At 38.6% G+C, this 15,260-nt stretch overlaps 1 protein-coding gene across 3 annotated transcripts in view; it reads left to right on the forward strand.

The window, feature by feature from the left end:
* LOC105491982 (spermatogenesis associated 9) overlaps positions 1-15,260 on the forward strand; it is a 25,319-nt gene continuing 10,059 nt past the window's right edge. Inside the window, exons 1-3 of one of the 3 annotated variants that reach the window (XM_011758821.3) lie at positions 566-706; positions 909-997; positions 7,979-8,206. In XM_011758821.3, the coding sequence (XP_011757123.2) occupies positions 697-706; positions 909-997; positions 7,979-8,206 (327 nt within the window). In that variant the 5' untranslated portion in view covers positions 566-696. Of the gene's footprint in view, positions 732-908; positions 998-7,978; positions 8,207-15,260 lie in introns of all 3 variants that reach the window. The other 2 variants (XM_011758820.3, XM_071098690.1) reach the window with 2 other exon arrangements.

The following is a 15,260-nucleotide window of genomic DNA, read 5'->3' on the forward strand; positions in this document are numbered from 1 at the left end:
ATATATAACTAGGCAGTGAATCAAGTCTGCATGGTATCAAGTTCTTCCCATATTTGATCAGGGAAACTAATGGTCATCTGACGTGTGAGGGTAGTAGGAGGGTAAAAGATGAAGAAAAAAGATTGAGATTATAAAGGAGACAAACCAAAGACTTTACAGTTTTGCCCGAGTTTGACCTAGTGATCCTCATTGGTGAAGCAAAAACAATCTGTTCAGAAGTCTTTCTGAATCACTGCTGGTGTTTCTTTTCTATTTGGCATCATATATAAAGCATTTCTTTTAAAGCACATGCCAGTTTTTTTCAGAGGGACCTTTGTTCTCAGATGATCCATTATTTGTGGTATCACTGCAGAATTTGGGACAAATTTCAACTTATATCAGAGAACTCCTTAGTGTACTTTATTAATTCAATCCCCTCGCTCCTTCCCTTATGCCTCCAAACACATTCTTCTTCCTCTCACTGCCAGAGTGATTTCAGAAGATTCTGTAGCAGGTTCTCGGAAGCCTATTGTGCAGTAACAAAGAATTCCAGCAGTGAGCTGTGAGTTCTGTCCTTGCTGGCTTTCCCAAGTGGAAGGCTACCCTCATCTTTCACTAATGGCAGACTAGGACAAGCATTAACCAGGCCTGCAAGCTTGTTAAGCACTAGGAACCCAAGCAAGAACTCACCATGCCGATCAAACCTGTTGGGTGGATATGTGGGCAGGTGTTGAAGAACTTTTCTGGAAGAAGTACACACAATCTTGTTGTAAAGGGCATATGGGTGTGGGAACAACTGGGAATAAGATCCCCTAGAGTTCCTTTACTTTCCCAGTCATCTAGGAATTTGATCAAGTGTTTCATGTTCTTTTGAAACATTTAGGGGATGTTTTCAAAGTTTTCTTTTTCCTAACCTCTTTTTGTCTTAGTCGAGGGGATCCAGAAAGCAATCATGGACCTTGTAGATGAGTTTAAAGATGAATTTCCCACCATCCTAAGATTATCACAGTCTAATCAGGTAATGTGATTTTGTAACCTTCAAAAGGAATAGAAAAAGTATATTCTATTTTTAGTATCATACCAATTATTTAATGCTTGATTTTGAGATCAGTGCTCAAAACTTAAGAAAACACTAATTTTGCCAAAGAAAAACAAATTTCAAATATTACTCATTAAGAGGGGTCTTTGGGAAGCAGACAGATTGTGGACCAAGAAGTGAGGTAGATTGAGAATTAAGTTTAAAGACTAACTATGTCATTAGGATAAACACGTGGCAGTCTCTCCTTGCTACAATTGCAATGTAAAAATCAGAAAAATACCTAGATACACTTAGCAAAAATCTATGTCAATTAAATCAGTGCAAAAACTTGAGATAAATTTTAACAATGGAAAGATAAATACAACATAGATGTGTGTTTAAAGTGGAAAGAAAACAGTAGTATCAATTTAAATAAGGTATACATGTATATTTTTTAAACCTCTGTTCCAAAAAGGATTTGAAACAGATAAAATATTGGGAGTGAAGGAGGAGGGAGGTATATATTTTGAAGAGACATAAAATTAGGAAGAAGAAACAACTTCTTTAGTGAACACATGTAACCTCATTTACTCAACGGTACACAGCTCTTAATGGAAAAATGTGGTTCGGTCATTTTGATCACAGTCGGAATAGAATATGCTGTGAAGGTACGTGGTACAGTAACAATCCACTTATCCAGAAGTCAGGCTCTTGGCAATGTCAAACATGAGGTATATAGCCAAAACCTGGAAGTTAACAAAAAGCACTCTCAGTAACACAGTAATCACAAAGTATACATATTTCATTCCAAAGGAGAGGTATTAGAGCTACCTTTAACCATGCCTGCAGACAACCAGCCATCAGACATTTACTAAATATCTCACTATTGCTTGGGACTGGAGAGAGGAAATACAGAGATATACAAGATACGATCCTTTCCGCCAATGAGCTTAATCTAATGGAGATAGAGTTGTAAACAAGTAATTGCATTAGAATATGGTAAGTGTTACAGCTCTATAGCTAATTTAGAGGAGTGAATTACTCGACTGAGGAAGGTCAGAGAAGGCTTCATGGAGGAAGGATGCTTTTAAGTTGGGTCCCAAAGGATGAATAGTAGTTTTCAAGGTAAAGAAAAGAGTGGGATCAGTGGGTAGGGGAAGGGAAGCATATTCCATAGGCAGTGTGGGTTAGGCCCAAAAGTAGGAAGCAGCAAGCGTGCTTCCAAAATGTCAAATAAATATAAATTAAAGGCATGTAGGATAGAAGGGCTGAGATAGGAAAGAGTAGAAAATAGGAAATGTAACAAGGAGTTACAATCTGGAGGTCTTTGTATGCCATGTGAAAAAGACTGGACTTTCCCTTATATGTAACACAAATACCAGTCACAGAAAGGTTTTGGGCTTGGAAATGACATTCAGTTTGCACATCAAAAATACTTTTTTAGTGGTAATGAGATCTGAATGGAGGCAGAGCTTCTAGGAAGATTTTGTTGCAAATGACAGCTAAGAGCAAGGACATTAGCATTGGGAATAGAATGAGTTGAGCACAAGAGATATTTAGCATATTTTGAAACTGACAGTGGGGGATGAGAGAGAATGTGTAAAGGTTGAGGAAGATTCTGGAATTCTTGGGTGGCTAGAAGAATAGTGATCCTGTTAACTAAGACCAAAGACAAGATGAGGAAGAGCAGCTTTGGAGATAATGAGTTTGATTGGATCACAGTTTAAGAGGCCATGCCACGTCCTGTCCAAGCCTTGGAGTTGAGTAATAAATTGCACATGTAGGTTGGAAGCTCAAGAGAATCCCACCTGAAGATGTACATTTGGGAGTCATCAGTGTATAGTGTGTTGTTATAGTGTATAGTTAAACCATGTGTTTAACTATAGTGTACATTTAAACCAAAATGGTAATCATCACTGCTCAAGAAGATTGTGTAGTAACATTAGGGCATAGGATAGAGCCCCGCCAATGCCATTGTTTAAAGGGTTAGCAGGGCATCAGAGAAAAGAAGAAAATGAAGAGAATGAAATTCTATGAAAGCCACAGAAGTGGAGAGAAAAAGGAGAGAGGAATTAGCAGCAGTCAGAATCCTCAAATATGTCAAGTATGGGATATATTTTTTAAAGTTATTTTTCATGTCAGTAAAAATTTAGCCAACATTCAGTGCGTAAAATTTTAGTTGCCCAGAAAATTTACTTAATGTGGAACCCCTCATCCACCAATAATGGTCACCGTGTACTTAAACTCTTATTTAGCAAAAATAATTTTCTGTTCTGAATAGAAGGTAATTGTTATATATGCAGATGATTCAAATTACTGAGCCCATACATTTCTAAAAATAAATTAACTGGGCAGGATGCGGTGGCTCACGCCTGTAATCCCAACACTTTGGGAGGTCGAGGCGGGCGGATCACAAGGTCAGGAGATGGAGACCATCCTGGCTAACACGGTGAAACCCCGTCTCTACTAAAAACACAAAAAATTAGCTGGGCGTGGTGGCGGGCGCCTGTAGTCCCAGCTACTCGGGAGACTGAGGCAGGAGAATGGCATGAACCTGGGAGGCGGAGGTTGCAGTGAGTGGAGATCGCGCCACTGCACTCCAGCCTGGGTGACAGAGAAGGACTCTGTCTCAAAAAAAAAAAACAAAAAAAAAAAACAGTTAGTTGATATGCATTCTCGTATACCATTGAATCGGATGAGTTTTAACTGTCAGGACTTGCTGAACTCCCTTAGCTGTAGTAGAGTTCTGAGACTTGTAGAATGGACTCCCAGATGGTATAACAGAGCACAATACTGATTTAGCCTGTAAGATAATAGCCCTGGGGAAAGAGGACATTCCCAGTATCAGTCCTCATAGGAAGAGGCAGGCATATTAGATACAGCACACCAGAACTCGGACGGTTGGCCTTAGTATCAGGGGAAACAACTGCTTTCTGCCTTTGGCCTCTCTTGGGTCTAGTGTTTGAGGAGGTGTGACACTGAAGTGTAGGAATCTGCAGGCACAGTGGTAAGATGCATCCAAATGCTGGTCAGATCAGCTAAGCAGGAGAGGGTAAGGCTTAAGAGTTTCTGAGGGCAAACTGGGTTTTCTAATACAGTATCTTAGACTTGGCATCCAGTAGCTCCCCCTTTTTGCATTCCCCTAGCCTTGGTATAAAGTCTTTTGAAACATTGGAGACTATTTTGGCTATGCTCTGGAGTAGGAAGGAAAGAGATGGGCAGATGTACATGCCTGGTCAATGTCAAATAGGCCAGCACAGTAGTAATTATTGAGAAAGGCTCAGGGTGAATCCTAGGAAGTCAGAGACAGGCATGGAAAACGTTGTTATTGTTTTCAAGTTTTGATTCTCCCACCATTGCTGAAATCAGAGAAACTGGGGTTTTATTTAATCAAAGAAATGGCAACTTCATTCATTCATTTCTACCTTCTGAATAGCCTCATTATCATTAGAACCATAAGCATGGTTTATGGTGACATCAATTGATTGAATATTGTGATCCCCAAAGATAAAGCTGTGAGTTCCTATTTCCAACTAATTGAATTTACTTATAGAACTTTACCCAACTCAACTAGGAACATAACTAGTTACTTTATTTCTCATTTTCAAAACACTTAACATTGGTCTTTTCCCACTATTTCCTTTGAAGAATGTGTTGCTGAGATTGGCAAGAAACTTGAGTAGTTAGGGGATAATATCACATATTTGAAGTTATTTGCCCTTCAAATATAAATTATGTGGAAAACATTCCTAATACTCAGTTGTTAAGCAGATGAGTTTTAAAAGGTTAGAATGTAAGTGCTGCATTTTTTTTTATTTCCAGGATGATCCATACTTCCCAAACACAGGGAAAGGAATGGTCTTAAAAATTCTTAGAGGGCTTTATTAATTGGGTTGTATCTTAAAATTCTAAATTTTGTGATTAGTATTTAAATCTCTCCCTGCCCCCAGGCTTGTATTTATTTAGGAAAAGGCCATCTTGCTGGCCTAGAACAAAAAAAGATTTGATGGGAGTGACGATGGAATTTTTATAGAGGAATATACCTAGAATACAACCAGAATACGGATTACTAAATTGTTCTTCCTGGATAGATTTTGAAGGAAATTTTCTTTTTGAGGCTGGGAAAGTTACTTGTATTTTATTTTACTTATTTTTTTGAGACAGAGTTTCCCTCTGTCACCCAGGATGAAGTGCAATAGCACAATCTCCACTCACTGCAACCCCTGCCTCCTGGGTTCAAGTGATTCTCCTGCCTCAGCCTCCCAAATAGCTGGGATTACAGGTGCCTGCCACTATGCCAGATTAATTTTTGTATTTTTAGTAGAGACAGGGTTTCACCAGGTTGGCCAGGTTGGTCTCAAACTCCTGACCTCAAGTGATCTGCCTGCTTTGGCCTCCCAAAGTACTGGGCTTATAGGCATGAGCCATGGTGCCTGGCCAGAAAGTTAATTTTAGAATCCTGGCTTGAGATGATGGCTTTTGTGATTCAGTTCTTTCCACCTCTTCTGTCCCAACCAGCCCAGATAACAGCCTTAGTATCTACTTCTTTAGAAAGAGTAATTTTTAAAGGTTTACACTTGCAAATTTCAAAAGATTTCCATAAGATGAATTTAAAATAGTAAACCTTTAAGTTATGTACTACAGTTGGGTATCTAAAAAATTTTAATTCAGATGCTCATTCTTGGAATAAGATAAAAATATCTTAGGAAAAACAGGGTCAATTTTTGTGAGTTTTTTAAATATGAAAGATGAATATATCTTTTTTCTGTTGTCTTGTACTTAATCATATACTACAAAATAGAAGTTGTAGACAGGACATATTAGAATCCATGCCAAAAATTTTGGAGTTTTATGCCCTTAGATGTACTTTTCTGAATTCTCTATGCTTTTTTGTTGTGGTTGGTTATTGTTAATGTGTGAAAAAAACTGCTAAGAAGGCACCAATGATGTTTGGAAATTACCTGTAATGGCATTTAGGTTTCTGAAAGTAATGAGACTATGACTGTCACTAGAATGCTCTGTAATTCAATTATATTTTTGTCTTTGGTGAGTTGTTTCTTGTGGAGAATTACCATTATTGTGAAAGTTATAGAATTGTGCACTGAAAACTTTCTGTGTGGTTTCTAATGTAATATTTGGTATACTTCTTTGATGTTTCTCAAGATTAATTTGTTTTATTTTCTGATACTCTTCATTCATTCATTCTGACAAAGATAGAGTGTGTATTACGTGCCAGACACTACTTTGGCTCTGGAGAAAAAGAAGCAAGCTAAATGGATATAAAACTCTTACAGTTTATATTCCAGTCAAGTAAAAAACAATGAACAAGGAAAATAAACAATATAGTACATTAGTGGTAAGCGTTAAGGAGAAGAAAAACTATAGCAGAGAAGGGATGCAAAATAGAAGTGCAGGGATAGAGAGCACAATTGATGATGTGGGTAGAGTGACCAAGAAGGTCTTAGTGAGAAAGAGATTCTTGAATGAAGATGTGAAGGAAGTGAGGGAGTGAACCTTGGGATGCTTGAGGAATCAAATGGCATAGCTAGTGCAAAATCCCAGACACCTAAAAACTTCAACAAGTAATGAGGAAGGAAGGGAAGAGAAAAAGATGAGGCTGAACAGGTGAAGAAAAAACAACCTTTGTAGGGCCTTGTGGACCACAGTATGTACTTGGGCTTTTACACTGACAGCAACTGGAAGCCACTGAAGCAGTGGAATAGAAGGAAAATATGATCTGACATAAGTTTTAATTAGATCTCTCTGGCTGGTGTATTGATGAACAGAATGAAAATAGGCAAAGGTGGAAGCAGAGAAACCACTTAGGAGGCAAATTCACTAATCTGGAAAAGAGATGATGGTAGAATTCAAATATAATAGATTGGGTGCTGTACTGGGGGTAATGAGAAGTGGTCAAATTCTGGGACAAGGTAGAGAAAGAATTTAGTAAGATTTTCTGACAGGCTAGTTTAACAGATATAGAAGAGTAAAGTTCAGCATTATAATTGCCAATGACAAAGAAATGGGTATGGCTGTAGCAAGAAAAAAATAAAAAAAGAAAAGCAAGATATATATTTAAAGAGTAGAGCTCAAATGGAGAAGTCAGTTAAGAATTCTTGTTTACTTAAGAGCTCTTTAAAAATTCAGTGCACATTTGTTATAGTGTACACTGCTCGGGTGATGGGTGCAGCAAAATCTAAGAAATTACCACAAAAGGATGTATTCATGTAACCAAATACCAACTGTTCCCCAAAAACCTATTGAAATTAAAAAAAAAAATTAAAGTAAAAATTCAGTACACAAAATATATAAATCTAGGAGGAAAATGAAACATTTGTATCTTTTGGCTGGTTACTTCAATTCTTGATATTTATCCCAGGGAAAAAAAACAAATATATATATATATATATATATATATATATATATATATGTGTGTGTGTGTGTGTGTGTGTGTGTGTGTGTATGTGTGTGTGTGTGTATATATATATATAGATTTAAGGGTCAGGCGTGGTGTCTCACACCTGTAATCCTAGCACTTTGGGAGGCTGAGGCAGGCAGATCACCTGAGATCAGGAGTTCGAGACCAGCCTGACCAGCATGGTGAAACCTCGTCTCTACTAAAAATATAAAAATTAGCTGGGCGTGGTGGTGCTCGCGTGTATTCCCAGTTATTCAGGAGGCTGAGTCAGGAAGATCACTTGAACCTGGGAGGCAGAGGTTGCAGTGAGCTGAGATTGTGCCATTGCACTCCAGCCTGGGCCACAAGAATGAAATTCCATAAAAAAAAAAAAAAAAAAAAAAATTTAAGTACATGGCAGGGAATTCAAGGGGTTTCATGGGGCAACAGAATCATTGGACATTGAATATATGCATGACACCCTGCACAAGGTAGTTATAAAGTAGTCAGTCTCTGCCAGAAGTAGTTTTAATAATGCATTGGAGTATCACACATCAGTTACTTTTCAAAGGCCTATTTTTCAGAAAAGAGAACCTGCGCAGAAAACATCCAAAATCAGGATGGCTATTGCTTTAGCTAAGATTAATCGAACAACATTAATTCGTGGATTAAACAGCATATCCAGATCCTCCAAATCAGTGGCCAAACTTCTGCATCCTCAGCTTGCATGCAGACTTTTAGAGCTAAGGGACATATCTGGTCGTCTGCTGAGGGAAGTTAATGTGCCAAGGCAACCCCTATATAACACGCAGGTAAGGGAATACTGCATATGCACAAGGACCCCTTTTTAAGAAACTTTTACATTTGCAAAACTTGAAAAATAAAATGTGGTGAACTTGATTGTCCTATGTATAAAACAGATATACCTGGATAAGAGAAATGAATGGTTGGGCCTTTTTAAAATACAGTGGAATCTTTGGTTTAAATAAGTTTGAAAAGGAAAGCAACGTGGACTTTTTTCTACCTTATTGTTTAATTGAACTATATGAAACTGTCCATTTCAAATGGTGCAATTTAAATATATGCATGCAAATTACCATTTATGTTAAATCTAACATAAATTTTACAACTAGCCTTAAAAATTATTGTTTTGTTCCCTTTTCCTCATAACTTTGTTATGTTTCCAAGATAACCTTTGTTTGACATAATATATTGAGCATATTTACCTATAAATTCAAATTACGTTTTCTACATTGTCTTATTGAGGCTCTGTTATATTTTGTTGAGGACCACAACTCTTAAAACTTTTTTGGAATCAATTTCTTGCTTTCTAAACTTCACGGCACAGAACTCAAGAGTTTTTCAATCTGGGCATTATACAAATCATCCTAAATTTCACTACAAAAGATTCAGAATTTTGCAATTCTGGCATCTAAACTGCAGGACGAATTAATTTGAACTCTCTGTTGAAGGAGAAGAAAATGAGGCTCAAATTTAGTTAAACCAAAAAAGAAGATGTATTAGCTCCTGTAAACAACCCAGAGCTGTTAAGATTCCTGACATGTCTGCATACAGGTATTCCTGGCTTTCCCCTCATAGTTGCAAGATAATTTGCAGCTGTTCCTTGGCTGTATTCTTCCAGGTTCAATTTCAGCAGATAAAAAGAGAGAGAAAACCCCTGACCCCACTTCCCTAGCAAAGTCTCCAGGTCCATTCCAAGAGCATGGCTTGTGTTCTCAGAGCTTACCTCTAAACCAAGGACATGCGATGCACTGATTGGCCTAGAACTTGATTACCTGCTTATCCCTAGAGCTGGGATTGGAGCTCTGTCGAGACCACATGACCTGAGAGTGGTGTGGAATGGGGAAATCCTCAAACAAAACTCTGGGTTTCTTCAAGAAGGTAAAAAATGGATCCTGGATAGCTGAAATCAACAAATACCCTTTATGTAGGAGTCGCTCGTTAATGAAAGATTTTGACATTTCTAGAAAGCATCATATATTTAAGCTACAAATTGCCTGAGAGCAGCATTTATAAAAGGCTTTTATGATTTCTGATGTCTGAGAAAGTAAAAAATGGTTTGTGTTTGCCAATCACTGGATTCTTTATGAACTACAAGCCTTAATCCTGTATCTTTAGATCATTGAAAAGAAACATAGCTGTGGCTCATGCCTATAATCCCAGCCCTTTGGGGTTGGATCCTTTGAGGTCAGGAGTTTGAGACTAGCCTGGCCAACATGGTGAAACCCCATCTCTATTAAAAATACATTAGCCAGCATGGCAGTGTGTGTGTAATCCCAGCTACTCAGAAGGCTGAAGCAGGAGAATCACTTGAACCTGGGAGGCAGAGGTTGCAGTGAGTCGAGATCGCACCTCTGCACTCCAGCCTGGGCAACAGAGCAAGACTCTGTCTGAAAAAAAAAAAAAAAAAAAGAAAGAAAGAAAGAAGAAAAAGCAAAAGAGAAAGAAAGTTAAACCATATTATCTTAAATCCCCGCTGAAATATCTTTCTAAACCTAATGTTTTGACTTCATGTTCCCTTCCTTGCATTGTCAAACCTATAGTTTTTATAGAGGGTTGGTAGAAGAAATGTCTTTTGAAGAATATTTCTGTATTTAATATGAAATCATGTTTAAAGACACCGGTCATTATGCTATTCAGGGTCTTCCTTTTTGCTTCTCTACTAAGTCAGAACTGGGAAGGATCTGAGATCTTACACTACCCGCAAGCTAACAAATTAGCCTGCCACAATTGTACACACACATATGCGCATGCACACACACACACACGAGCCTTGGGTCACGAACACATGGTTTATTATTCACAGTAAAAGCGTCAGCCAGAGCAGTATCTTGTGCTCGTTCCCTATGCTTAAATTCCTTAGGGCAATGCGATGCGGGCCAAATGTTGCCTGTGCGCACACTATGTTGCATCACAGGAGAGAGGAACCTTGAAATCAGGGGACTCTGGGGACACTGGCACATCTCCAAAAAGATATACAGATGGAGAGACAGAGAGAGGGAGAAAGAGAGAGAGATTAATTATTCATTACCCTGGAATATAAGTAAATGTTTCAGGGAAAAAGGAGAGGGCTTTATTTTTAGTGGCCTATGACATGTTCAGGGAGGTACATGTCTCTCTAGAGGGATATACTTTTTCTACTTTGCAAGGCTGTTTGCTATTCAAACATGTCCTTTGCTCAGAAGGGCCAATCTGCACAGGAATGAGAGAAATCCATGACGACTTATCTCCCAACACTTACGAAAATTCAGTGGCTAGAAAAAAAAAAAGTCTTTCCAGTTGAATTTGTGTGTTTTTATCCAGCAGTAAGAACTAAGAGACATAATCTGTTTGCCTTTTTACTTTGACTGATAATGAGTTTCTGAGGTAAATTTAGAGATCAAGTGTGATAACTTATTCCAGGAACCTAAGATAAACAGGCTTAGGGACTAAGTGACTTGCGCAAGGTCAGGATGTTAACTGTGACTATCTTTTCTGACATTAAAGTCCATGACTGTGAAATCTCTTCTTTGCCCTTATTCTAATTGTCTTATGTTCTAGCTTTAATTTTACAAATTCTTATCAAAGAAACATTTCAAAATGTATAGAAGTTAATTGATTAGAAGTCCCATTTGAATTTAAACTAGTAGTAATATTTTGCTATATTGCCTTCAGATCTCTCCTTTATAAAAAGAAATATCATTAACCATGCCCAATTCCTTCTCCTTTCTTCTCTACCAGAGGTAATCACTTTTATGAAGTTGATGTGAACATTTACATGCATACTTTTATATTTTCTCTACATTTGTATGCATATATTAATGCTTTTTCCCCAAATTTCATGCTTTTTTCTTTTCAAAGTGTCTTTTACAAGTTTATTCCTTTTAAACTATTTTCTTTAATTATTTTAAACATATTTATGTGTGGTCTTTTTAATGATTGTCCTGAGGTATTTGGAGGTGCTAATTTTTCTATTGTGATCTATATTGCATCTCACCTATAGATAATTTTCTTATAATTTTATTTTAACTGAAACTTGAAAAGAAAAAAAAACCTGAGTCTTGTTTTTTTTTTTTTTAAAAAAATCCCTTTTGGCCTTAGGGGTGAAACTGTCCCTCTAGAGAAATTGTGCTTGTTGCTCCAGGGATACCAGCAACCTGAGACCAGTCTTTATGTTTTTTTTTTCAGCTTAAGGTTCCCTGCTTCACACTGATAGGGTAAATTCAGATCTCTTTATAAGGGGCAAACTTGGAATTTTAATCTCTCATGGGAGTCCCACATGGAGACCAGCTTCCTTACTTTCTTCCTGTACTGGTGGATGCAATTGTTTGAGTCCCAATTTCACTGAAATTGCAGTTCTGCAAAGGCTTGATCCCCACCTCACATCTATCCAAGTATCATATCCAGTCCCTGTATTAATACTCAAGCACCCAACCATTATCTTAGGGTCCAGTAACATCTCCAGAGTTCCTGGGATATAAGCTCACACACTTGCTGCTCTGGCTTTTAGTTCCCTTTTTGTTCCTGGCATTGGGGGCGGAGGGGGAAGGTCCCTTTCCTTTTTGTAAGCTCAGTTTTGTATTACATCTTTTGAGTTTCATTTTTATAGCATTTCTAGGTGTTTTTTGTGTGAGATGCTCCACATTAGCTCAGTCTGCCATGTGTATGGAACCAGATGTCTTTCAGCTTCACTTCTTAATATCTCCCTTTACAAGTTTTAAGATGATTAAATTTATTGGAAGTGAAGTATAGTTCTACTTTTTTATTTATTCAACAAATAGCGGCCAGGCGCAGTGGCTCACACCTGTAAGCCCAGCACTTTGGGAGGCCTAGATGGTGGATCACCTGAGGTCAGGAGTTCAAGACCAGCCTGAGGTCAGGAGTTCAAGGCAGGAGAATCACTTGAACCCGGGAGGTGAGGTTGCAGTGAGCCAAGATCGTGCCATTGCACTCCAGTCTGGGCAACAAGAGCAAAATTCCATCTCAAAAACAAAAAGTTATTGAAAACCTGATATGAAAAATCACTAGATTAGGTACCAGGGACTCAGAGATGTCTCACCCTTGTCCTATGGACTGTGGGGCTCACAGGCAAATAAGCAGTGTCAGTAGGATGCAGCAAGTGCATGATCAGAGTATGGAAAGTACACTACAGAAGCATCAAGAAGAGACATATAATTCCAAAGAGTGGTCCATGTAGACATTCTAGAGATAGGATACTGTATCTGAGTCTTGAAGGAGGAATTAGCCAGATAAGAAGTAGGAGAATCATTCCAAGAAAAGAACAGTATATATGAAGATACTGAGGTGAGAGAGAACATGACTTAGTTGGAGAAGATAAGTAGTTCCGTATGGCTAGAGTGAGACAAGTGAGAACAGTCCCAGGTCACAGGTTCCAGGGTCCTTGAGGGCTGGGGGTTAGGAAGAAGGTTTACGTAGGGAGTATACAGTAGCTAGGGCTGATAATCAGAATTGCCAGAGAGGGAAAACTAAGTTGTAGTAAACAATGTGTCTCAAATCTCAAAGGCTCAGTGAGGACAGAAACAGAACTGACTATGAGGACAATGGCCTGGAGAGTCAAAGCCACAACAGGAATGTATGAATTGTGGCAGAGGTCAATGGATTGGTCTATAAATGGAGTGTATCCATGGTACCAGAGTGTGCTGAGAGGAAAGTGCAGTAGTATGGAGAAGCCACATCAGACAGAGTTCAGCTTATCCAGAGTGGATTCCAGTGTGAATTCCTTTAAGAATTGTCAAACTGCCTGTCTCAGATGGAGCTTTGTGTGGGGAAGTAAAAGGGGTGAAAGCTGGAAGGACTATGCAAGGGGATATGCTTTGTGGATGCATGAAAGATAGAACTCTAGGAAAACTTAGCTGTAAGAAGGTAAGTGGCCTGGTTAACTTATCTGAAGGTATCTTTCAAATACCTTCTGGATGTGTTCTGTCTGGTCACTGTTTTGTGGATGACAAATGATGAAAAAATGCATTGGTAGCTGGGGCACCTTAAATAGCTCTCCCAAAACTCTCTATTATATGGCTGAGAATACCAGTGAGGCCAGGTGACTTCCTTTGGAAACAAAGAAATAGAGTAACATTTTCATTAGGACACAAACAATAACTAGAATAGTGTTTCAGCTCTTTGACATGGGGAGTTCTGAGATGCAGCATCCAGTAATGGTCTCCTCAAAGTGAAGAACGGACACTGGCTCAGGAGCTCCCTCTACCATCCACCCGGGCCTTTCTGATCGGATGTTCAGCTCTAGAGCATGCTTAATATGTCATAGCGTATTGAAATGTTGTGCCAAATAGAAGCCTCCCAAAGACCCAACCAACAGGAATGGCCTAAAGCGATTCTAATGGCCTGTGACATGTGCACAGATGGTTGGGGTCAAGCTTTTCCAGCTGGCCACCTTGTTAGAAGAGGGTTCTTTTGGACCTGGCTCTATGGATGCTGAGTAAAATTATTCCTCAAACCCCTCCAGGTTCTGCAGGACTGAGACTGCAGTGATAGAATTGTAGCTAGTTCTATAAAAAGCCTCAGGAATGGAAAACTCTTAATGGAGAATTTCCTGGTAGTTTTCAACATCTCCAGTGCCAGTACTTACAGAATGGTGCATCTGCTTAGTCTTGTGAGCTGCCTGCCTGAGTGGAGCCCGCAGCTGCTCTAGGCTGCAGTGACCTAGATAATCGCCTTGAATGTTGACTTCAGCCAAGACACGTCAGCTCCCAGACATCGTTGTTGACTCTGGCAGGCCAATGCAGGGCCACAGGACCAAGAGCTCTTCCTGTGATAGACTCATCCCTATAATGGCATTAGAGTTGACTGTTTCTACTTTGTATATGCATCGTGGCATGGTAATAAGATAGGGACCAAAGTGAAGAAAATCCTCAGCCTTTACAATGCCTGGACTGTAGGTGGATCCCAGTGAACTTGTGTTCTTTTTTCAGGAACACAAGGATCAGAAACTTATCTACGTAAAGTTTCTTCCTTACCCCATCCTCTAAGTTAGACTCCAATTTGGGGTTTAAACTATAAACCTCATAAATATCCGGAAGTTCTATAGGTCCTACTTGGGCCTGCCATGAGGCTCACTTGGCTGGTATAATCTAGACCCAGAGAAAGAGGATATTTTCTAGATAGTAGAACTCCTGGGCTCTTGAAGACATACAGTACTCCTCCACTTTGGCAAAGGGATTAGGACATTTGAGTCTTTACAGGACCACTGGATTAAAAACTTGTTTAAGAACAATGTTCTACAGACTGTTAATACTGGGGTTAATAAATTCAGGTAGCTTTCTTTAAAGTCAGGAGTCTTTCCTGTATTCAAAGGTGTTGTAAGTTGCTAAGCAAAGACACATTCGTGTAGCTTTTCCAAACTTACAGGAATACTTTTTTCCTGGACCTCTCTGTAAGTAGCAGTCAATGTTTCCTGCAACATTTGTCTGAGAGTTAGAATTTCCCCTATGACTCCCCTTGTAACTCTCATCAGGGTGGTTTTGGACAATGTAAACTATATGGGGCCTGGTAATTCTCCAACCTTCAGGTCATATATAAGTGAATCTTTACTTTCTAAACTGCTCACTGTTGACTTTTTTGTGTGATTTATCTTAATAGTGAAAATAAGATGAACACACATCCTTCTTTTATGAGATAAAGCAGTCAAAATTATGTGGAAAAAGTTGAATTAAAGGTTCAAAATGTTTTTACTGCTCAAATATCCATATATTTTACGCTTTACATGACCAAATTTAAAAAGAAATGTATGAACATAACACTGATACCAAGATATTTTTTAACTCAAATATGCACATAAAGTGAAATTATATAACAAGGTTGAGATAAAAATTTTGAAATAGGCCAAGATCA

Source organism: Macaca nemestrina, chromosome 6, assembly GCF_043159975.1.
Source record: "Macaca nemestrina isolate mMacNem1 chromosome 6, mMacNem.hap1, whole genome shotgun sequence".
Lineage (NCBI taxonomy): Eukaryota > Metazoa > Chordata > Mammalia > Primates > Cercopithecidae > Macaca > Macaca nemestrina.